This window comes from Saccostrea echinata, unplaced genomic scaffold, assembly GCF_033153115.1.
Source record: "Saccostrea echinata isolate AGI-Se365-2 ecotype Australia unplaced genomic scaffold, CSIRO_AGI_Sech_v1 ptg000033l, whole genome shotgun sequence".
In the NCBI taxonomy this organism is placed as follows: domain Eukaryota; kingdom Metazoa; phylum Mollusca; class Bivalvia; order Ostreida; family Ostreidae; genus Saccostrea; species Saccostrea echinata.
In genome coordinates, this window is record NW_026889782.1 from 28,470,835 (window position 1) to 28,495,268 (window position 24,434).

The 24,434-nt window shown below is 33.5% G+C and overlaps 1 protein-coding gene across 7 annotated transcripts in view; it reads left to right on the forward strand.

Annotated features, from left to right (window-relative positions):
* The window catches only part of LOC133199065 (talin-1-like), a 74,269-nt gene extending 51,708 nt beyond the window's left edge, over nt 1–22,561 (forward strand). For 4 of the 7 annotated variants that reach the window (XM_061334950.1, XM_061334947.1, XM_061334948.1 and 1 more), the window contains 22 exons: nt 195–356; nt 616–756; nt 972–1,153; nt 1,600–1,732; nt 2,241–2,342; nt 2,480–2,650; nt 3,025–3,174; nt 3,460–3,681; nt 3,940–4,253; nt 4,635–4,818; nt 5,083–5,208; nt 7,203–7,319; nt 7,486–7,671; nt 8,010–8,114; nt 8,789–8,894; nt 12,029–12,153; nt 14,514–14,639; nt 15,242–15,259; nt 17,288–17,359; nt 17,704–17,886; nt 18,266–18,394; nt 20,731–22,561. In XM_061334950.1, coding sequence (XP_061190934.1) covers nt 195–356; nt 616–756; nt 972–1,153; nt 1,600–1,732; nt 2,241–2,342; nt 2,480–2,650; nt 3,025–3,174; nt 3,460–3,681; nt 3,940–4,253; nt 4,635–4,818; nt 5,083–5,208; nt 7,203–7,319; nt 7,486–7,671; nt 8,010–8,114; nt 8,789–8,894; nt 12,029–12,153; nt 14,514–14,639; nt 15,242–15,259; nt 17,288–17,359; nt 17,704–17,886; nt 18,266–18,394; nt 20,731–20,862 — 3,186 coding nt within the window. In that variant the 3' untranslated portion in view covers nt 20,863–22,561. Of the gene's footprint in view, nt 1–194; nt 357–615; nt 757–971; nt 1,154–1,599; nt 1,733–2,240; nt 2,343–2,479; nt 2,651–3,024; nt 3,175–3,459; nt 3,682–3,939; nt 4,254–4,634; nt 4,819–5,082; nt 5,209–5,664; nt 6,947–7,202; nt 7,320–7,485; nt 7,672–8,009; nt 8,115–8,788; nt 8,895–9,415; nt 9,440–10,010; nt 10,124–12,028; nt 12,154–14,513; nt 14,640–15,241; nt 15,260–17,287; nt 17,360–17,703; nt 17,887–18,265; nt 18,395–20,730 lie in introns of those variants that run through there. The other 3 variants (XM_061334949.1, XM_061334951.1, XM_061334952.1) reach the window with 3 other exon arrangements.
* The last annotated feature ends 1,873 nt before the right edge of the window (nt 22,562–24,434 follow it).

Consider the following 24,434-nt stretch of genomic DNA (forward strand, 5'->3'; position numbering starts at 1 on the left):
TCATCTGTTCTTTTTTTCAAATTATTTTTTTGCTTTAATAATAATAAGCAGGAATATTCACCAACCTGGTTCTAAATACAAAATTTTATATCAATATGTAATGGTTGCTAATATACTTCTAATAACAAGTAGTTTGTCATTAAAAAGTCCTGTTAAAAGTTGATGTGATAGTACATTATTTTTATCCTTTATAGGTGTTGTCTGCGGCGACTGTGGTTGCTAAGCACACATCAGCCCTGTGTAATGCCTGTCGTCTGGCGTCCAGTAAAACCTCTAATCCTGTCGCTAAGCGACACTTTGTCCAGAGTGCCAAGGATGTCGCTAACAGCACGGCCAACCTGGTGAAGGCCATTAAGGTATGTGTTAGGGGTCATTTACTCTCAGTGGTGTTTATTGGTTTTAATTTATGACCAGAGGGAAACATCCCGTTATGTTGAAAATTAAAAGTACAAGCATCATATCTCTTGAAAATTAAAAAATTTATGGAATTCAAGTTTGAGAAAAACCCAGTTAATAATTAAATGTAACATAAATGTGGCCTAAAATCAGGAACTGAGCAGAAAGATGATGTGGAAGAAGAGAATTAGTAACTCAGATTAAGTAACTTTAATCCAGGCCTTAGATCAGGATTTCACAGAAGAAAACCGCCAGAAGTGTGCAGAAGCCGCGAAACCACTGACTGACGCCGTGGATGAACTCACCACCTTTGCTTCATCCCCTGAATTCGCCAGCATGCCAGCCAAGATAAGTCCTCAGGTAAATAGGCCTAAACTAATGTTTATGTCAACCTGCCTTCAACCATTGAAAAAGAGTTAAAGTTTACTAGAGAGAATGTCTAAGTTGTTTAAACTACTGAAGGGTATAAGATATCTTCCTTAACCAAATTTTTCAACCAGTTTGATAATTTAGGAGGTTGGGAATTATCTATCAGTTTACAAATATCCATTTTATGTATTCACTTTATTCTTCAGGCCAGAAAAGCCCAGGAGCCCATAATTGCTGCAGGAAAAGCCATGATAGATGGAGCCTGTAACATGGTGACAGCAGCCAAACAACTGGCCGTGAACCCTAAAGACCCTCCCACCTACCAGCTGTACTCTAACCACTCAAAGAGTGTGTCTGAGGCAATCAAACGACTGGTGTCCTCCATCAAGTAAGTATATCCACCAGATGGACTCTAATCACTCCAAGAGTGTGTCTGAGAACATCAAATGACTTGTGTCCTCCATCAAGTAAGTACAACAGATATTGCTGTTGTTAAGCCAAAACACCAGGAGAATATGTGGGGGAAAAATTGTTCTATGCTGTATGGAGTGAAGCTCAGCTACAGCATATATACTGATAATAAATTCACACTTACAGCAAAGGGATTTTCATTCCCTGTAATTTTAAATTCTATTGAGAACTTAATGAATATTACGATTTACATTCATAACAAATCCTGACAATTGATTTGAGCATGTGTAACTGCAATGTATATTGTGAAAATAATTTGCATTGTTAAGTTTTGTTGTATTTATGATAAAGATGCTAATTGAAGAAATGATAGATAATTATTATGTGGAAATGTCATTAGATAATTGAATTGTATTTTCTCAGGGACTGTGCTCCTGGACAGAGAGAATGTGACGAGTCAATAGAGAAACTGAACCGGTCAATCCGAGATCTTGACCAGGCATCGCTGGCTGCTATCAGTCAGAGCCTACAACAGAGGACAGAGAAATCCCTCAGGGTCAGTATTATCTAGTCATGGGGGGAGGGGGGTGCAATCAGGGATCTTGACAAGGTGTCACTGGCCGCTATCAGTCAGAGCCTACAACAGAGGACAGAGAAATCCCTCAGGGTCAGTATTATCTAGTCATGGGGGGAGGGGGGTGCAATCAGGGATCTTGACAAGGTGTCACTGACTGCCATCAGTCAGAGCCTACAACAGAGGACAGAGAAATCCCTCAGTGTTAGTCACTCCAAATCACTTGGTTAGGGAGGGGGTTGGGGATTTTGTGATTTATTGTACATAAATGTGTTGCAGAAAATTCAGAATACAGATATGTTTTTTCCAGTATTATTAAAAAAAAAATCCAAAAGCAAGCTTTGTTAATTAAGTTTTATAGTACAGAAAATGATGGAAAAATAAAAGAAAGTAGCATATTTTGGTTGATAGCATTGCATAAGCCAGTGGAGAATACATTATATTTTTTGGATTGAGACATACATTAATGTGATCTGATAATTTATTATAGGGCTTCCAAGAACAGATGATTGGAAGTGCCAGAGAAATCCATGACCTTTGTACAAAGGTCAAGGACTCAGCTAAAGCTGAACCAGAAAATCTGGGTCACAGGGTATGTAATAATAAATAAAGGAAATGTATAATTAGTACCGTTTGAATGTATGCCATTGTATGTTCAATTTTCTGACTTTGGTATAAAAGATTAATTGTCTGGCCAGTTACTTTGTTAATTGTATGGTGTGATTTCAGGTGACTATGATGGCCAGTTACTTTGGTCCTCTGTCAGACGGGGCTGTTGGTGCTGCTTCTCTGATCCAGAACTCTAAACAACAGACACACATCCTGGACCTGACCAAGACTGTGGCCGAGTCAGCTTTACAATTCATGTACTCGTGTAAAGAAGGGGGAGGTAACCCTAAGGTAGGATATTCAAACCACTCAAGGGGAGGGGGGTTGTTTTAACCAAAGGGTGCCCTTCAATGTGAATTCTGTAAAGAAAAAGCATAGGTAATCCAAGTAAAATGATCACAACCACACTCGGGAGGGGGGTGTAATCAAAGGGAGCACTTCCATTCATGACCTCTTGTAAAGAAAGGGGAGATAACACGAAGGAAGACTTATCAACACTACTTTGTCAGGAAAAAGGGAGGGGGGTATCTCAATATAAATATATGGGAAGACATGAGACATAAGAATTTAGACATCTTTTTCAAGTCTTACTTTTCAGGCCTATGAATTGAAGACATTGAGAATTAAACTGTGTTTCTAAGAATTATTTCCATTGTACTTTATAGGCTCCTAAGCACACCCATGATAACATTGACACTGCTGCTGAGAACACAATGGATGTTGTCCAAGATCTGCTACAATCACTGGAGGAGGCAGCCTCCCAGGCCGGCATGGTCAACAGCATGATAGAGAAACTGACCAAGTCCATAACAAAGGTAGGCACAAACTGTCCAAGTCCATATCAAAGGTAAGGACAAACTGGCCAAGTCCATAACAAAGGTAGGCACAAACTGACCAAGTCCATAACAAAGGTAGGTACAAACTGACCAAGTCCATAACAAAGGTAGGCACAAACTGACCGAAGCCAGGATGAAAAAAATGTCAAATTTTTAAAGAATTTTAATTGTTCAACAGAATGATATAAAGACCCCTACTGGAAGCATATTTTGCACTATATATGAAATGTTCTAAATTCAATCTTGTAAATTTGTGGTTTACAGACAGATGAACAAGTGATGGTGAGAGAGGGTATGTCATTTGTGGAGTACCAGTCCAACATGGTCAGCCTCGCTAAAAAGATTGCCATGACAACCCAGGAAATGGTCGGCAAGGCTGGTGTCAACCCTGCTGACCTGGGCAGACTGGCCAATCAGCTGACCCGAGACTATGATATTCTGGCCAGCAACTCGGCAAATGCTGCAGCCACTGCTAGTGGTCAAGATGTAAGAGACAAGAGATTTGACTTCTTGATCTGTAGCCTCTTTGTTGGAGAAAACTATGGAAGCTTCACAATAATTTATTGAAGTTTATGAGAAAAAAATTACCATCAAAGGAAATGTTTTACTTGTAGTTTTAAGAGCTATGTTATGTTCTGTAGTAAAACAACTTAAGGAAAAAACTGATAACAGAATTTTTTTCATGTTTTACAATAGTAAATGCAGTGCTCATTTAATAATAGTCATTAATTTCTGTTCTATTAGATTGCCAATCGTATCCGTACGACAGTCCAGGACCTGGGTAAGAGCTGTGTGGAGTTGGTACAGGATGCTGGGAAGGTTCAGGGTGACCCTCACGACACATTTGCTCGCAGGGACCTCCAGGACCACGCACGCAGTGTTAGTGAGAAGGTCTCGTTTGTGTTGGCGGCCCTCCAGTCAGGGTCACGTGGTACCCAGGCCTGTATTAATGCTGCCAGTGCCGTTAGTGGTATCATTGCTGATTTAGACACCACTATCATGTTCGCCACCGCCGGGACACTGAGTACTGAGGGAGATGACAGCTTTGCCAGCCACAGGTAAGTTATTTGTTTTGATTTAGTGGTTTTTACTCATATTTTAAATGCAGCCATTTTCTTCCATTTTGGGAAGAATTTTTCATTGAAGTCTTAAAAACAATTGGGAAAATACAGTAAATTTTGGGAAAATGACCTAATTCTGGAGGGGGAACTGCCTCTATTTGGCTGTGAATTTACCTTTATGCAATTTTTTTTAAGAGTTAAGCTTTAATGTATTTATGCTAAAATGTTTGTATGTATATATCTGTGTTGTTGAAGACAAAATTAACATGACAATGTTTTGTTTAAAATTTGTCTTGTAACTGATCACAAATTTTATTAAGATTATGTACTAGAATCCTATATTTTAGTTGACATAAATTCATATGAATTTCTTTACAGAGAGGACATCCTAAAAACAGCTAAAGCCTTAGTGGAGGAGACAAAGAAACTGGTACAGGGGGCAGCCTCGGACCAGGAGACACTCGCTGGGGCCGCACAACAGGCCGTCAAAACAATCACAAAACTCGCAGATGTGGTCAAACTCGGTGCCGCCTCACTGGGGTCTGATCAACCAGAGGCTCAGGTAAATACAACCAGAGGCTCAGGTCAATATAACCAGAGGCTCAGGTCAGTATAACCAGAGGCTCAGGTCAATATAACCAGAGGCTCAGGTCAGTATAACCAGAGGCTCAGGTCAATATAACCAGAGGCTCAGGTCAATACAACCAGAGGCTCAGGTCAATATAACCAGAGGCTCAGGTCAGTATAACCAGAGACCAAGTAAATAAGGTATTGAAAAGAATGTGTATTAAAATTACTTCTCCTTAAAAACTGCTGTAAATTTCAGGTGATGATAATTAACGCAGTGAAGGATGTGGCCTCTGCTCTTTCGGATCTGATCAGTGCAACAAAGAATGCCTCTGGGAAAAATGTATCCGATCCGGCAATGCTGACACTTAAAGAGTCTGCCAAGGTCAGTAGTATATCAAGGTCCCCTTGTATACAGTCTTCTTCTCAGATTTTCATTTGCTTTTTGCATAAAAAGGAGGAAAAGTATAATCAGAGCTGAGGGTAGAGGTATGTTTTGTAGGTTAGTCACACTTCTTATTAAAACGGGAGGAATAAATAAATAATTTAAATAATTTTTCACATTGAAAATTAGAAATTGACACCATTATAACTTAGTGTTGTGAGTGTTGTGTGGTATAATACTCTTTAATTCTATGGAAAAACCTTTTCTAGCAATCTTCTGTAGGCATAGATTTTACTGTCAGAGGTGCATATATCATTTTGATCCCCATTATAAAGTCTGCTTTCATTATTATTGTCAACAAAGTGTAAAGTTTCAAACTCCAGGCAAAGATAATGGTAGATTAAAGATATTTTTTATTGATAAAGTTTTGATATTAGCCCTGTTGACTTTTTACAGAAGACAGACTCAGTTATTGAGAATTTGCCGGATGGGTATACTATATATGTTTCAAGCATGTACTGAGTGCAGTTAAAATTTCGGGCCTCCTCATTGGATGATTTTGTTCCAGTGTTGTTGACTTTTAAAATGATAATGGACATACAATATTTATATTGAATGTTGTGATTAATCAGTCTTTATGTATAAGTTTTACCCTTAGAAGTTTGGGCTACAAAGAAATGGGTTGCATTGGAAATGGTGTTTCCATAGAAACTGTCTCATTCCCGAAAGAATGCTTTTAAAAACAACTACAACCACACTATTATTTTAATTTCCTCTAATTTTTTTTAAGTCATTGATGGTACAAGTATATAGTGAATCTATGAAAAAGAATGAAGAAATTGGAGGAAATTAGAATAATATAACATGTTTACTTATTGTAACAGTTTGACTTATAATTATGATAGAGGTTTTTCAGCTCATATCAAAATTACATATCCAAATTAGTAATCTATTTAGTTGTCATTCTTATCAGTATTTAAATATCAGAACTAAAAAAAAAGAGATGTAAAAATCTAGTTTTGAATTATTTGAATTGAAATGGCAAGAAATTGCAAGCATATGAGTTGATAGTATTTGCAAGCATATGAGCTGATAGAATTTAAAAAAACATTTTGCTTCTCAAAAAATTTTTTGATGAAAAAGAAAAGGTCAGATCAAAAAAAAAAAATTATAATAATAAACTTGATGTCAAAGTTATTAATATGTTAAGTCACTGAGAAGCAAAGTAAAGACTTTACAGTGCATGAGATGGATCTATTCTGGAGTATAGAGTTGCAGCATTTGATCAGTATAACTATGCTTCTTCTCTCATGCTGAACAGCTGTGTGCAGCCTAATGTTTGTTTTGTTCATCAACCATATGGAGTATATTCAGCAATAATTCTTCCTGAATTTTACTAAGTAATTCAATAGTGCCTTATTCCCCAGAGTTAGTTAAATGACTTCTTGTGCATACAACTGTAAAATTGATTATAGTGATTTTATCCCATTTCTTACACTGTTTTATGAAATCAAGAATGACAGATACAAATAAAGAATAGATTACTGAGGGATAGATTATTTACCATACATAACAGGGGTAGGATACAGGGGTAGGATTCAAGGGTGCTATTTATGTTGTGTTTTCTTATCATGACTTAATGTTAGACATAGAGGCTTGGAACTGGAGATTATGACATATCATTTTGCTATGTTATTTTGCTTAACATGTCTGTGTTGATTAAAAAATATTTACCTCATCAAGGAGTTATTTTCATTTTAACAATGAAAGTTCAGAGGAAAATACCAGCATTATTTTAGGCGTGTGTTCTCTAGAGTGATTTTAAATTCAAATTCAAAATTGATCTGAATCATATGTAATGATACTTTGTAAGTTGAAGGATGGTGACAAATCTATTGATGTTTAAGGTAAGTATTGTTATAGATGTGTGCATCACATTATTAAATTGATTCCAGATTGAGGTATTAAACATTTAATTTTGTGATTTCCTTAAGGTTATGGTAACAAATGTAACATCATTACTGAAGACGGTTAAAACCGTTGAAGATGAAGCTGCACGTGGAACAAGGGCATTAGAGTCCACCATCGAGGCCATAGGGCAGGAGATTAAGGTTATTGTTATGTTTATAATGACTAGATATTGTTCAAGAACTTAATGAGATCAAGATATCATTAACCCTTGAAATTTCCTATAGTGTAACCAATAGAGTTTATACAATATATAATGGTAGAAAAAGTAATTTTCTATTTAAATAATCGTTATGTTTTCTTTGATAGTCTTATGAAGCTGGAACTCTACCAGAAAAGAAGGCAACAGCAGAAGATCTGATCCGTCTGACCAAACCTATCACCACGGCAACAGCCAAAGCAGTGGCGGCTGGGAACTCCGCCAGACAGGAGGACGTCATTATCTGCGCAAATATGGGACGCAAAGCCATTTTTGATCTCTTGGCTACATGCAGGGTATGAAAAAGTGGTCAAAGCTTAAATAAATGTATTTTTAGGGTTGAAAAATTGAATGTCAAATTATTTTAAAATGAAGAGGTCAGAGGTAATCGAGCATGACAGTTCTAAAAGATAAGCTTTGGGCATGATGTTTGGAGAAAAAAGTGTATTAGTTAAAACTAAGGTAGCTAAAGTAAAGTAAAGAAGAAGTCAAAGGTCATTGAGCAGTTTTAAAACATAAACTTTAGGCTTAATGTTTTGGTGAGAAGTATATGGTAAGGTTAAGTCTTGAGTTTAAATTTATTATCACAAATAGGGATTTTGTTTGACAGTAGTCTGCTTTTTGTTTTAACCAGGGAACAGCCAGCACCGCTGAGACAACAGAAGTTAGACAGAAGACGATACAGGCTGGTAAGAGCTGTGCTGTGGTGTACAAGGATCTACTGGAACAAGTCAGTGTGGTAAGTAAAACAAAGAAAATCTGTCTCAATTATAACACTTATACAAAACAATAAAGGCCGGTAAAAGCTGTGCTGTGGTGTACAAAGACCTGCTGGAACAAGTCAGTGTGGTAAGTAAAACAAAGAAAATCTGTCTCAATTGTAACACTGATATAAAACAATACGGGCCGTTAAGAGCTCTGCTTTGTGTACAAAGATCTACTGGAACAAGTCAGTGTGGTATGTATAACACAGAAAATCTGTCTCAATTATAACACTGATATAAAACAATACAGGCTGTTAAGAGCTGTGCTGTGGTGTACAAGGATCTACTGGAACAAGTCAGTGTGGTATGTATAACACAGAAAATCTGTCTCAATTATAACACTTATACAAGACAATAAAGGCCGGTAAAAGCTGTGCTTTGGTGTACAAGGACCTGCTAGAACAAGTCAGTGTGGTAAGTATGACACAGAAAGTAACACTACAAATATAACAAAGTAGTGTGATGATGGAAGCATTCTCAGATTATAAAACAGAAATGTAAAACTAAATGGTGAAGTCACTTGTACAACACAGTTGTGCTTTACCATTGTGAGTGGTTACCGGGTAACAAAAAGAAAATTGTTCAGATTTCATTTTTATGGTTATTTGTGACTAGAACTGTTTTACTGATTTGGAAATGTTTTTTTAAGGTGGTTCAAAAACCTTCTCAAGAGTCCAAGCAGACTCTGGCTGCACTGTCCAGACAAGTGGCGACATCTGTACAGGAAGTAGTTCATTGTGCAGAACTCATCAAAGGTAGGTAACTCCTTACTTCCTGTTACAGCTATGGGGATGTGATGTGTAGTCGTAAATATGTAAATTATAGACCTGTACCATTATCATAGCAAAAGCATTTGCATTCAATATAACATAATCTGCTGGGGTATGGCATATCTATACTCTGTATTATAATAAATATGTGTGAATTGTATTCTTAAGTACGTAGTATTGGAATATTTACTGGACAAAATTATTGGGTCATTATTTTTGACTCGAGGGTTCTGATAAGAAAATTTCAGGTAGGCTCGACACTATTAAAGGTTATTGAATCTTTGCTAATCATTAAGCAGGTATAGAACAGGTGTTAATCATTAAGCAAGTATAGAACAGGTGTTGTTGAAATCTAAACAGTTTTACAACTAGTACAACAAGAGGGAAAAATTTCCTTAAAAAAAATAAAATAACTTGGAGACAGAGGAAGGGGGAGGGGATGTTTTAAACTAATTAGATTTTGGGCAATTTATCACTGGTTGACATACATACCTTCTTGTTTTTAGTGGGCCAGTTAGCACCAGATGGAGGTGTGTAGACAGTGTGTCGTGTCTTGCTTTATTTTATTTTGGTGTTAATCTGTCTGATGTCTTGTTTATCAGGAGTAATAATGAAAGGAAATGCCATATGGAAGCAAGAAATGAAAATCAAGATACTGGTCATTGAAACCAGATAATTGATATATATATTGAAGAATGTTGTTATGAGAGGAGAATATTAACTGGCATATTTGAGGAGGATTTAGTATATATCTAGTGTATTCAGTTTATTTTTGATCCCTAGTACACAGATATGATGAGGTTATGTGGAAAGAATAAGATAGTGCATAATTATGATATAATACACATAAGTGCTTTTTGTTGAATGATTATGTAAAGGAAGAATTTATACTCGAGAAGTTAATCATGCTGCACTTGTTAAAGTGATAGTAAGGGAATCCAAAGAGATCTTGTTTACATGTAAATGGAATATGTACATATATACCTTGGATGTCTTGTCTCGTATGCATGCTGAACGTTCTGCATTGTCCATTTTTGGTCCCTTTAAGGGGAGGAAACTCTTCATCGTTATGAAACTGATAAAACTTTGTCTTTTAATCAGCATCCAAAGAAATCCGCTGGTCCCATATTGTATCAGGTAACCAGGGCAACCGCTGATCAAGAGAATGCTTTCATTGTAGGATAGGAGTATATAGATGCTGCAATAACAAATCTGTCATGGCTATATTTAGGAATAAAGAATGTGTACTTTAATTCACTAATTTTTGTAGGAGGGTGAATTTGGCTCTGCGTTGTTTTTGTGGTATCAAGAGACACCCCCTCCCCTTTGAACATTTTTATTTCTCAAACTGAAAATTTTTTACCCTTCAAAATTAATGAATTTTAAAGTACGTAACAAAATACTTGTATACAAGTGACAAAGAATTTTTTTCTTTACATTGGATTTTTTGGTTGTAAAATATAGTCATATTTGTTATTGCAGCATTGATTTGAGTCCAAATCCAAACTTAGGACCCAGACATTACACAATTAATATCCTGGATAGAATTAATACCTGTGTTCCTGACATCATAATATTGACCCTGACATCCGACCTTAAAGTTGTCTGACCCTGACATTCGACCTTAAAGTTGTCTGACCCTGACATTCGATCTTAAAGTTGTCTGACCCTGACATCTAACCTTAAAGTTGTCTGACCCTGACATCTAACCTTAAAGTTGTATGACCCTGACATCTGACCTTAAAGTTCCCTAAACCTGACATCCGACCTTAAAGTTGTCTCACCTTGACATCTGACCTTAAAGTTGTCTAATCTTTATGTGACACTGAACAGGGACAGTTTATAATGTTACAAATGATATTTGACAACATATAGGTAATACTCGCATGCCCATTCTAATCAGACCTAAACAACATGTGGAGATAATGTAATCTATTCATTGGATTTTGCCTGTTTCCTGAAGGATTTTTTATCATTGAAGAGAACTTAAAAATAATTACCTTTACTGGCTAGGAAAACTAGCAAAACCCAAACAACTCAAGAATAAGCTTCAATTTTCCAGTAGAATTTAACTGAATGTTATAGACCATCTCCACATGTTAGGAATATGTGTATCATTGCATAAGCTTATCAATGATTGTGTTCAGTTAGTATACAGCCTACAGTGTCCATAAATGTTGTTAGAGGGTCAAAAGATATTGCCCTTTATTATGTGAATGCCAGGCTTCAAAATTAGAAGAAAAACTATCAGTATTACAGATGCATTAATTGGTATTTTGTAAAGAAGAATTATTGTTATGTAAACATTTTCTACCAAAAATCTAAAACATGCTGGGGATCAGTGTAATACATGTAATGAATAAAAGTTCACATGAATGTCATATCACTCAAGTTTTCATGCTAAGATTTCTTTTCACAACCATATCATTATTCATGTTCATTCCTCATTTATTATTGTCCACACCCCATATAATAGAACCCAAATTATATACTACCCAATCCAGACTTTATTCCATTATCCACTTTTGATCAGTTTTTATTTTCTCTTGACTACAAATTCCGCTATGTATATTTTCCTCAGATAGCGTAGAAACATTATTGAGACGTTTAAGATGCAGTGACAGATATTTGAAGCATGAGTTTTATTTTTATTTTTGAAATGTTATTACAGAATATGATATATGTTTGCTTATTTGTATTAAGTTTCCTTTTCTTTGCATGTTTTGATTACGCTGTATCCTGATTAGTTATGAATGTTTTACAGTAAATTCAATGACCAGCATATTATAAATATAACCTTGTCTTACTTTAAAGATAAATTTTTATCATAAATTTTCCTACATATTACTTACTTAGGTATTTTTGATATGATAAAAAAAATACTGTTACAAGATAAAAATAGATGCCTGTGAAATATGATTTTTATAATAAGAAATTTGCAACATTTCCTCATCAAAATTCATAATTTTCACTTCATTATCACTTTATAGTGAATTTATTTTTATCAAGCATTTATTCACACTTTATATAATTCATATTACTTCCTTCTATTCACAGGACTTTGATTTTGGTACTATCAGTACTTTCATGCCTTTGATTATGTCACTGTATTTTATTAGGTACAGATTGGGTTGATCCTGAAGACCCTACAGTGATAGCAGAAAGTGAGCTACTGACAGCAGCCAAATCTATAGAGGCTGCAGCACAGAAACTCTCACAACTCAAACCACGCAAAAAGGCAAAGGTAAGACATATCTCAAATATCTCACAACTCAAAACCATGCAAAAAGGAAAAAGTAAGACATGTCTCAATTTCTCACAACTCAAACCATGCAAAAAGCAAGAGTAAGGCATACATAAAAAAAACCCACACAGCTTAAACCCTGCAAAAATGGTAGAGGTTAGACATATAAATCTCACATCTGCAAACCATGCAAATAAGTCAAAGATGGGACATATCTTAAAATGCCACATATCTCAAACCATGCAAAAAAAAAACAATGATTGGACATATCTCAAAACATCTCACAAATCAAACCATGCCAGTAAAGCAAAGGTATGACATATCACATATATTTTACAACTGAAACCATGCAAATTGAAGCCACATCTCAAATATCTCACAACTCAATCCACCCCCAAAAAGACAAGGGTAAGACACAGCTCAAATATCTCACTACTCAATCCACACAAAAAGGCAAAGGTAAGACATATCTCAAATATCTCACAACTCAAACCATGCAAAATAGCAAAGGTATGGCATACCTCAAAAAACGCACAGCTTAAACCCTGCAAAAAAAGGCAAAGATGGTACACATCTCAAATATTTTACAACTCAAATCATGCAAAAAGGTTAAAGTCGGAAAAATCTTAAATCCCACAATGTATACATACAAAATGGCAAAGTAGAGATTTTCACAAAAAGACTATGTTGGTGATTTATTATTATGAAAAAATTATGGGTTCAAAGAAAAATTTGCAAGAAAAGATGAAATAAATTATAAATGGAGTATTAGAGGTATAACGAGGTCCCAAGTCTGAAATGTATTTGAATTAGAAAGAAAAATTGAATTATTTTATAACAGTTGTAGCATTGGTCACATTCAGTGTTTTGTAGTTAATGTTTTATAACCTGTAAACTAAGTATGTATGCAGAATTGTTCATGGCTATTGAGTTATATAGTGGAGTACTGTTTTTCTGACTTAGTAAGCTTGGTTAAGCTATGTTTGATTATATGGTGATTTAGTAAGTTAAAGTGAGACTTGGTTGATATAAATGGGCTCTGGTGGGACAAGTTCTACAGGTTTTTCATATTTGGTGATACACTATAATGCAGCTATGTAGATTTGATTCGGTGATTTGGTACGGTTTTATAAAAAGTGGTTTACATATTTAGTCTGAATGAATAATATATAATAAATTACTTTGAGTAACATGGTTATTTTGTTGGCTTTGGTACAAAATGTTCAAATATCTGGTGTTTAAAAAAACAAAACAATGAAAGATATCAGACATATTTGGTGACTAAATATGCTATGGTGAGAAAATGTTTGACATATTTGGTGATTTAGTATGGTATGGTGAGAAATGTTTGACATATTTGGTGATTTAGAATGCTATGGTGAGAAATGTTTGATTTATTTGGTGATTTAGTATGCTATGGTGAGAAATGTTTGATTTATTTGGTGATTTAGTATGCTGTGGTGAGAAATGTTTGATATATTTGGTGATTGAGTAGGATGCACTAAGTGATTTGGTAGGCTTTGGTGAAATACATGTGAAATATATTGTGATTTTGTAAGCTGTAGTGAGATATGTTTGATATATTTGGTGATCTTGTAAGCTGTGGTGAGATATGTTTGATATATTTGGTGATCTTGTAAGCTGTAGTGAGATATGTTTGATATATTTGGTGAACTTGTAAGCTGTAGTGAGATATGTTTGATATATTTGGTGATCTTGTAAGCTGTGGTGAGATGTGTTTGATATATTTGGTGATCTTGTAAGCTGTAGTGAGATATGTTTGATATATTTGGTGATCTTGTAAGCTGTAGTGAGATATGGTGAGTGATTTTGTAAGCTGTGGTGAGATATGTTTGATATATTTGGTGAGTGATTTTAGATTCCCACCAAATATCAGACATGTCAACACTAAAGCTTGCTCCTCTGCAGATCAAGGACAAAGTTGATCATTGTATCGTGGGATTTCCTTTTCTTCTGTGGTAGCAGAAACTTTAAATTTGGGAAGGCATTGATGGATATGTTAGTTTTATTCCATGGACAGTGGTCACAATTCCTTTCAATTAGAAGATAAAATGTTTGTCTAACCCTGTAGGCATATTTTAATCAGCTGGGTATGTACCATGAAAGAGTGAGCTGTGGAAGACAAACTGTAGTCCTTCAATTTCATTCTGAACATCTTTGTTATTTGTTCATTTGTTTGTTCTTCCTTGTTTGGGGGGGAAATTTTTTTCAATCTTAGATTTCATTTCTCTTCTAGAAGTATTGTTTCATAATTGAATTAAAATACACAAGATAGCACAATTTGGTTTTTATCAACCAACTAAAATGGTTTAATGAAGCTGTTAAAACTTTTTACACAGGAAGCTGACATGAGCTTGAACTTTGAGGAACAAATTTTAGAGGCAGCCAAATCCATTGCTTCTGCCACTGCGGCTTTAGTGAAATCAGCATCAGCTGCCCAGCGAGAGCTCGTGGCTCAAGGAAAGGTATGACTAATACTGTAATTCCATTTTGGACTGTACTGTAGATAAGATAGAGGCACAGGTTAGATAAATATTTTGGATTGTACTGTAGCTAATTGATGATATATGTTTGAATAATTTGTTGTTACTAATTAAAGAATGAGATAAAAAAATATCATTTGTGTTTAGATGTATTTTGAGACTTATGTAGAAGATGTTACTCCTCTATTTCTAAAAATAACAAAGCATGTTCAACTCAAAATGAAAATTGCCTAAAAAATTTGTCTTCTAGCCTACTTAATGCTTTGAACAAAAAATCTATCGGCTTTAATTGTACATTCTTAGCAAAGAAAAAGAAGTAAGCCTTTGATAGATAGAATGCATGGCAATCTCAGTAGATAGGTCTGTGGCATCCAAACTAAATTATTTTTGTCAAGGCATGTCCTTGTGAGGATATAAAGAAATCTGTAGACCTTTAAAGGCTGCCAGTCATACATTGTTATATATCAGACCTTGCTTGTAATTAATGATGGATCTGTTAATGACCTTGTGTGTTTCTAATGATGAACTGTTGCATTGTTTCCTCTGTCTGTTCATTGTTCTTGCATGCTCTTCTAACATTTCAGGTTCGCACGCGACGAGAGGTAAATCTTGTTGTCATAGCAACACAAAGCTTCTGCATTGACACCTATATGTTATTCAAATATATTCTTTTTTATTTATTTATTTATTTTTCACAAGAAATCTCTAATTTTACATATTTTTTTTTTTTCATTTTAAGAATTGGGTTGACCTCTAAAAATATAATTTCGGTTGAAGTGGTTTTTGCCTACTGTAAAATCATCATTTGTATTAAGGAACATTTTTCCCCAAGTAATTATTTCAAGAGTAAAATTGAAAAAAAAAGAAGGATGACAATGTTTTTGATAACAAAATTGATAATTCTATCCGAGTGACCATTGGGGAGTGAGAGAGAAGAAAATGATGATTTTTCAGCATGTGTTGAAGAGTTACCTTTTCCTGCTTCATTCATGCAAGTTTAAGGTGGGGTGGGGGTTTGGTGGGGCTGGTGTCCTGAATATCTCTATATAACACAGTTAATTCATTCTAACTGAACATGCAGAATTAATGATTGCTTCTATTTGTTAATATGTTCAGAACTATAAATGCCAGCTATAGATTAAGCACATTTGAGGCGTATTAATAACATAATTATTTTGAAAAAGTTGTTTAATCTTTTATTCAAAACAAAAGATAATTTTTCTCAGCCAAAGGACTTTGATTAGTGGACATGTTTAATTCCCCATCTCTGGTTTTATTTTAACCCAGTTTTGCTTGAAGATAAAATAATCACTTCCTTGTGTGACTCTTTTTTTTTTTTTTTTTTTGAATAGTTGTAAATCAGGTACATGTGTATATAATTGATTTGATGAACATAAGTCAAAAATTTCCATTTTCGTCTAGTTTCCTTTTTATTTATTTATTGGGGGGGGGGGGGGGTATTGGTCATGATAGAATTGTTACGTCATTCACATTTGAAATAGTTGCAGTGTTTTTACCCCAAAGAGCTTATGACATTTTTTTGCAATGTTTATCTTTTAGTTAGTATTTTTTTAAGAGGTTAATTTAGCTATTTGTCATATTGATCTTATCTTGAAGGTTCATAATCATGATAATATAATATTTTGTTAATTTAGTGATTACAGTTTGAAGGGTTTATCATCAAAGTTTAAAAGAAATTGTAATTAAATGAAACAATTTTTATAACAATGTTTAGAATTTGTCCAAAAAAAATTATGATCTTCAAAAATTGATGAAGGATTTATGGATAAGTTGAATTCACAGATTTTGAAAGAGTTAAAAAAGGTAAAAACAGAAATGAAGGACATTATATTATATGTAATACAGTATTTAATTCTGTCACATACAGTGAAATATGGAAGTGATTACTGATTCAGAAGTATAATATTAATATATCAAAACATGTATTACAAAAAAAAATCTTGGGTATTTTACTATTGATCACTTGGCTTAGTTCTCAGTATAACACACAATACTGTTATCTAAATTAATAACAATTTGAATATAGTTATTGATTTCTTTTCTGGTGATGGTGTACAATATATATATATACATATAGCCACTGTACTTAAACAAATAAACCATGTAACTGGTAATTGATGTATACATATTATCAAATTACACAACATAATCTCTTCGAAAACTCTAGCATCTAATCCCCCCCCCCCCCCCCCCCCCCCAAAAGAAAAATACTGATGACTAAATTATAATAAGGGGATTTTTACAGGAATTTATGAATTATTAAAGGTTTAAGAAATATTGTTTCCTATTATTTTAAGTTACTAAGGAATTATCATGTACAAGTTGTTGGTTTGAATAGATGAGGAAAATGCCTCCCAGGTATATGTGCTGTGTTTTCATCATTTGTTTAACGCTGATATTTTGATGTTTTGTGTTTGAGCCACAAAGTACTGAAACTCATGCTAAAATAAAAAAAAGATTCTGTCAACAAATTAACGTTTCAATGGAATGGTACTCTTTGCCAAAACACAAAATTTGACACCCTGTGAAAATGAAACTACTGACAGTAATTTTAAATTTTGTAGTGGATAAAATGTGCTAAATACTGTGTTTGTCTTCTGTGTCTACAGATTGGTGCTACGTACCATAAGTCACAGATACTGGACGACGATGGCCAGTGGTCAGAGGGACTCATATCAGCTGTGAGTATAACATGTCACTGTCACTGTATAACACTATACAACTAGTCACTCTATCTCACAGGGGTAATGCTCTCAAAAGTAAATTAAAGTTTTATCATGGGCATACAAGATCCAGTACCATTGAATGTAAAACTGTCCAATTTAATGTATGCATTTGTGATTTAAATAATTGGGAAAAAAATCGAGTTCACATAAAACTAGGGAACACATATTTGGTCATCTTGTAGGAATTTACAACATATATATCTTGATTCTTATTCTGTATAAGTTAATCAAAATGAAATTTTAAGACTTGAACACAGTAAAAGTTTTCTGTTGTAAGACACTATAAATTCCTAAAACAGGCTAAACTGGTAGCAGCAGCCACACATAGTTTGTGTGAATCTGCCAACGCCATGGTACAGGGTCATGCTACGGAGGAGAGGTTGATTGCCTCAGCTAAGGAGGTCGCAGGGTCAACGGCCCATCTGTTAGTGGCCTGTCGGGTCAAGGCTGACCCTAACTCTGTTGCCATGAAGAGACTCCAGGTAAGGAAGGACCAAGGGGTTAAGTTGGATATTTTTGATAAAAACTTTTTTTGTTGATAATTTTTCTGCAAATTCAGTTGTATTAATTAAAATGATTTTGTGAAGAAAATCTAAATATTCATTTAAACATAGTGAAGAGTGTAAAATTTGACAGCAAACACCTTTATCTTGACAAATTTTGAACAGAATGATTGTCATTAATACCAGGCAGAGTTATCTCTCTTATCAAAGGGTTAATGGACCTTAAAAGGAAATTTCAACTTGTAATCATATAAATTCTTGGAAGCAATTTCTCAAGCTCTGTTTTTCAGTTCTAGTTGAGTTATTAGAGTACTGTGACAGATTAACACTTACCCTTTATTTTTGTACCTTTTTACAGGCTGCTGGTAACGCCGTGAAGCGAGCTACAGAAGTCCTGGTTAAGGCTGCACAACAAGCCAAACAGAGAGACGAGGATGAAGAAATTGACGTCGCTGTCGATTCCCGTAAAGTGGGAGGAATTAAACAGGTCAGTGTGACCTATTATACCAGTCAATCTGACCTCCTTTGGTCTGTAGTACAAGTATATGGGGTTATATCATTATATTTATTGTATGTTTCTTAAGATAAATATACATGTAAACATTTATGTATTTACAAACTGTCCAAACTGAAAACAATCATTATCAACTCTGGATGAGAAACTTAAAACGCAACCGTAAAGGAAGATCCAGATAAACTGTGTAATTTTTAGGAAATTTTTAAAAATTGCAGATATATTTTACTTAATTTTTTTTTTTAAATTGCAATAAAAAATACGAAAAGAAAATATAAATATATGTTTCATTTACCAGTGAATGTGTGGAAATTTTTTTTTCAAGTTGGATGGTGAATTTTTTATTACACATGTATTAATATATTTACATGTATGTAGCACATATCAACTTTATTGATTCTTTACTTCTTTGTGGAATTTGAAAAGACAAATAGTTTAATATACTAAAAAGTATAATTTAAATATTGATAAATTAACAGTCAATTAAATAATGCATACTGGTATAGTGTACAGTACAAACAAATTAAAATTTTATGTCTCCAATAACTATTTATAAACCATCATAAAAATCATCTAATATATTTTACTAATATCATTAAAATTCTAAAGGTATGTTAATTAATACTGCTTTATAGTGGATGCTGAAAATATAGAATACTTTTTTTGTGTATTAAAATATTTAATTGCATTAAATGATTAATTATAACACAAACTTTTTCAAGTTCATTTATGATACAGCAACATAAATTTTAAATGACTGTTATACCAGAATAAGATTTTAAGTAAACTATACATTGAATGTTTTTATTGAAAGTGAAATTTAGTCTTCATAAATTAGATAATTGAGATATTTAAAATGACCTTGTATTCTCTCTGATTATGTTATTTACAGTTTATATGTAGAGAGATAAAGTGTGTGAGGTTTATCACAGAAACAGGCTATCTGTGATGCTCTTGTTTTCATTAACTTAGGTTCACCACCCCTCTCTTCACTAAAATAATTCCTGGCTTATGGATTTTCAAAAGAAATCTCATTTATTTTTTGATTCCATACAAATTCAGCATACTTTGAGGAGTATAATTTTACATAAATGGTCTTTCAGCTGGAGAATTTTATAAAGGAAATAATGGTCATCAATCTCTCTTATTTCAGAGGGTCAGTGAACCTTAGATTAATTTAACAAATCTTGAAACATGTTATGGTTACAAGTTATCCAGTCTAGATGGCTTATATCTATGTGGGTGAATTTTTCCTTAATATTTCAACATCTTCCCCCCAAAAAAGAATAATTAAAAAAAAGAATAAAGAAAGGAGGAAAAACAACAATAACAACAAAATGTATATAATTTTTTAAATGAAAACAAAACTGAGGGGATTTATTAAGGGCTTTGATCCTGTCTGAACAGGATAGCTTTGATCATTGAGTGTTTTCTTGTTTTATCAGATTTCTTCTCTATTTCAGTTCAACCTTGATACATAGTCCTTATTCCCATGAAAATCTCTCTTATTTCAGGAAACTCTACTAATTTTTGTCAGATGTTAAGAAAAAGATAACAAATGACAGGAATTTTTGTTCCTTTTTGTGGTATCAACTTTCTGACTTTCATTTACTACTGGTCTTTCTGTTTATAGAATGTAATAAACTATAATGATTTGATTAAACAATGTCTTCAGTAAAAAAAAATTCTGGAAACAGCAAAAATATTTTTTAAATAGATTTTCAGTTTGCAAGTAAGAAAGTAAATAACATTCCATGTAAATCACCATAGTCAGAAAGTCATCCATGATTTGTTGCTATTTTTAGCAAATTGAGGCCCAGGAGAGGATTCTGTTGTTGGAGAAGCAGTTAGATGAGGCCAGGAGAATGAAGGAGAAACTGGCCGAAAAACGAGAAAAGGCCGCAGCTCAATAAATCAAACAGTGTGGCAGTTCAAGCAGGATTCACTCTTTATATTGTTTTAGTTTTATTTCGGAAACAATTGCTACATTTTTTTCAATATATTTGCAGTATGTTTCATGGAACAAAGTAAAAAATCTCATGTGATATTCAAGTGGGTTTTGACATTAAAAAAAAAATTAGACAGGAAGAGTGAATCTTGTTATCACGCTGTTTGATTGGTTAACTGTAACACGGTGTGTGATTGGTTAACTGTCATGGACTGTTTGATTGGTTAACCATCAAGTACTGTTTGATTGGTTAACTGTCATGGACTGCATGCTTTATCTTTTACTTTACAGTCTTCTTTCCCAGAGTCTAGACTCCATCTTTATATATATAACCATTTTCTCTTCCATATAAAATTTTCAGGAACTGCAATTTCAAGAGGAGATGTTGCGTAAAGAGAGAGAATGGATAGAAGCAAGAGAGAAGCTAGCCAAATTTAGAAAACAGCGATACAAAGATGCGCCCCATGATAGCGATTCCTCATCAGCGTTCTAAAACAGCTTTAACCATAAACTGTATAGTGCCTGTCTTATGTATTGTGATTTCATTATGGCTTCCACGTCCATTTGACCTTATAAAGGTCATGGAGAGAAGAGTTTCAGAGACCAAGATGAGGGGTGTGGCTAGGAAAGTGTTTGATTGGAGTGGGGTTTGCAGTGAGTTTACTTTTTAGGCAGATTAGAATGATACTGGTCAGAATGTAGCAAGATGTTTGTATTAGGACTCGGACATTAAAGAATTATGTTACAAATGAGTGGAATTTTACAAATGGATTCATGTAATAACTGAGTAAGGCTTATAATCTCTCTACTTGAGGATATTTTATTGAGCAATAGATGAATATAGTTTTACAGTTATCAAAGATTTGATTATTAAGCAATAAATATCATTAACAATTTATTTTTCTCAAAGTTAGGATCTGTTAAGTGGTTATTTGGGGGAAAAAACCTGAGTTGCAGTTATACGTATTTTTTTATTTTCTACGTAGAATTTGTGATAAAAGATTCAGAAAATTATGCAACACTGTAATGATTTGATTTTGTCTATGACTTTGATAATAGATTTGTAATGTCTTTGTTATGTACTGCAACTACTTGTGCTTTGTTATACAAATGAATATTTTTGTGTCAGCTAGCACACCATATTTTATATAGAATAAAAATGTTTGCAATAATGTATTTTACACATAAATATTAATATATAAACTTAAGTTAACTAATCTCTATTTTGATTTTGAATGACTGCAAAACAGTTTGTTCTGTGTATGTTTGTTGTTTTTGCTGTTGCTAAGAAAAATGAAATCTATTAAGCATGGATATCTTTTTTTTTTATAAATTTACATGTATGTTAATTATAGAAAGTGATCTGTAACCTCTATATTTTTGTTGTATGGCTTCAGTAAAAAACCGAATGATTAACAAGCTAGTCTTTATATAACCAGTGCTAAGTCTGTGTGTGTGGGCTGTAATTTTCTGTTTTATTAATACACTCTGTGTATGTATTTATTTCTATCACAGCGGATGCTGCTAACTTCTATGTACACTGTTTTATATTATATACATGTACTGCACTACGTATACTATAATATGTATACTACACTATATATACTATGCTGATCAGTCCAGATATACATTGTATCTAGATATGTGACGTCAACTACAGCATGTACAACATACTATTTATACTGATGATTATTTCACCATTGATCAATAATTATCTAAAATTATCACCATTTAGACTGATAATTATCTCACCATTAATTGTTAATTATCTATAATCATCTACCATTAAAGATTGATAATTATCATCAACCACTTACGCTAAAGGTACTTCAACAAGTAAAACAGCAATCATAGCTATCAAAAAATCTTATTATTTTTCTTGAATATTTTAATTAAATTGGATAAGAAATATAATTTGTAGTGAGTTCAATAGATCAAGGTAGATAACTACTTTCACGATATCTTGGATTCTGTTTATAAACTCCTATATCATTGTATTATATACAGAATTCTGTTTCATTTTCACCCAATCCTTGCAGGGTGTTACATTTCATTTAATCACATTGTGTATACTATTGTTAATATCTCCCTATGTGACAACATGAACTGCATATCAAAGATTTTTATTCACGATGCTTATGTATTGAGGTGTTATAAGTGATGACAATAAATATATGTATAAGATTTCATAACTGTCTTGATTTATTTTGGTGTCTAATTGTCAGTTTTAAAAAAGTTTCCATTTAGTATGTGTGACATTCTGCTGTTTGTCATTCACAAAGTTTGAGGGGTAAATAGGAATCACCCCATCTGTCTTTATCTGTGCAATCATTTGGGATATAACTTTATACACTAACTTGACGGAAAGATTATGTCCTAAGGGTGTGTCTTGACCTTGACACAAGATCATTCGTTCAAATTCAAGGTCATTTGCAGAGGAAAAGTAAAAAAAAGAAACTTGTATCTAGGCCAAAACTTTTAATGCAGAAACTGGAAGCTCCTTTCTACTACAAAGACTGCTTATGTCATGGTGTGTTTGATCTCGACATCAGGTCATTTGAACAAAGCCAAGGTCACTGGTAGAAAAAAGCATATTATTTCTGTTTGGTCCATAACTCTCTAATGTAGAAAAATTTTGCCCATTAAAAAGGACTAGGATAATCAAATCTTGTAAGTTGATGCATCTTAGAAACTCATGTCATGCTGAATCAGAAGAGGTCACGGTGACAAAAGTCTTTATTAATTACACTTTATATTCATATTACCGGTATATTATTTCAAATCTTTTATAAGCACAGAGCTGTTTACCCCACTTTGTATTTTTCATTAATCTATAAATGGTTTATTTGAGCTTTTCGTACGTATTTTATTTTTGGCAATACATTGTTTTGAATTTTCTAATGAATATTTGATAACGTTTAGATCAGAATGTTTATTATTACGTTAATATCCGTTTTGTCAGCATGTGTCATGGCAGTGGAATTAATGTTTTAGATATATCCCTATCATTTCGAAAGTATTAATACGACATCAAAAAAATTAAAATCTAGAGCATAGAACAGAAGCGTAATTTTGGAGGTCAATACGTAATCCATTTTTTAAAACAGAATTCTGGATAAATACGGAATTTCCGTATTAGTCAACAGCTCTCTAAGCAAACTTACATCACGTTTTTAATATCAATATTTTTTCTGCAAAATATTACCTTAAGACAGTCAAAAATACGTGTACTAGTCAATACATATACCTGAAAGAGTCTTTATAATTTTCCCAATAATGCATCTTTGAAAGTTACATGTACATAGGATGATGAAACAAATTTTATAGGTCTTACAACAAATCATGTATATTGTATGCTTTGTAATATAACATGTACAATGACGGTAATGGTACAGTGTAATAAAATATATAAAATAAGCAGACATACAAATATTTAAAAAGAGTTATCTCTTGAATACAAGAAATCTAATATATAAAGAATAAATGTATAGACACTTACACAATTTCTGCTGAATTTCGATATACAAACAACAAACAAGTGGTACTTTTGGTTAATTTTTTTAAAAAATCAATCTATTGGATTGGAAGTGAGTCCATTCTGAGAAATGCTGCATCTTGAATCAAGTTAAAAACTATTTCTTGTAAAGAACATTGATAAAACTGCAGAGATCCCGAATAGTCTCTAGTGATTTGTTGACAGATTCCCAGTATTTGCCATGAAATATCTCTATAGTGACTATTTACACAAGCTTCGTCACATGGAGCAGCAGTGTCTGTAGATCCTGTAGAGATTGTTTTGCCCTGACTGTGTCACCCAGTCTGTGGTGATTCAGTATAAACAACATGTGTAACACCACTAGAGGTGGGATACATAATTTTTTTTTGTCACTGAATTCCTGCTCATACACTAGTTCATCAATGTAAGTATACCAATTGTCCAACAAAATATATATCATCGAAGGTTCTGCTGATTTTAATTCCTGGAGATCGACATCCCCTCCATACATTGCCTGTTCACATCTTTCACATCTACATTTCGATGGCCATCATATATAGTATCTGACA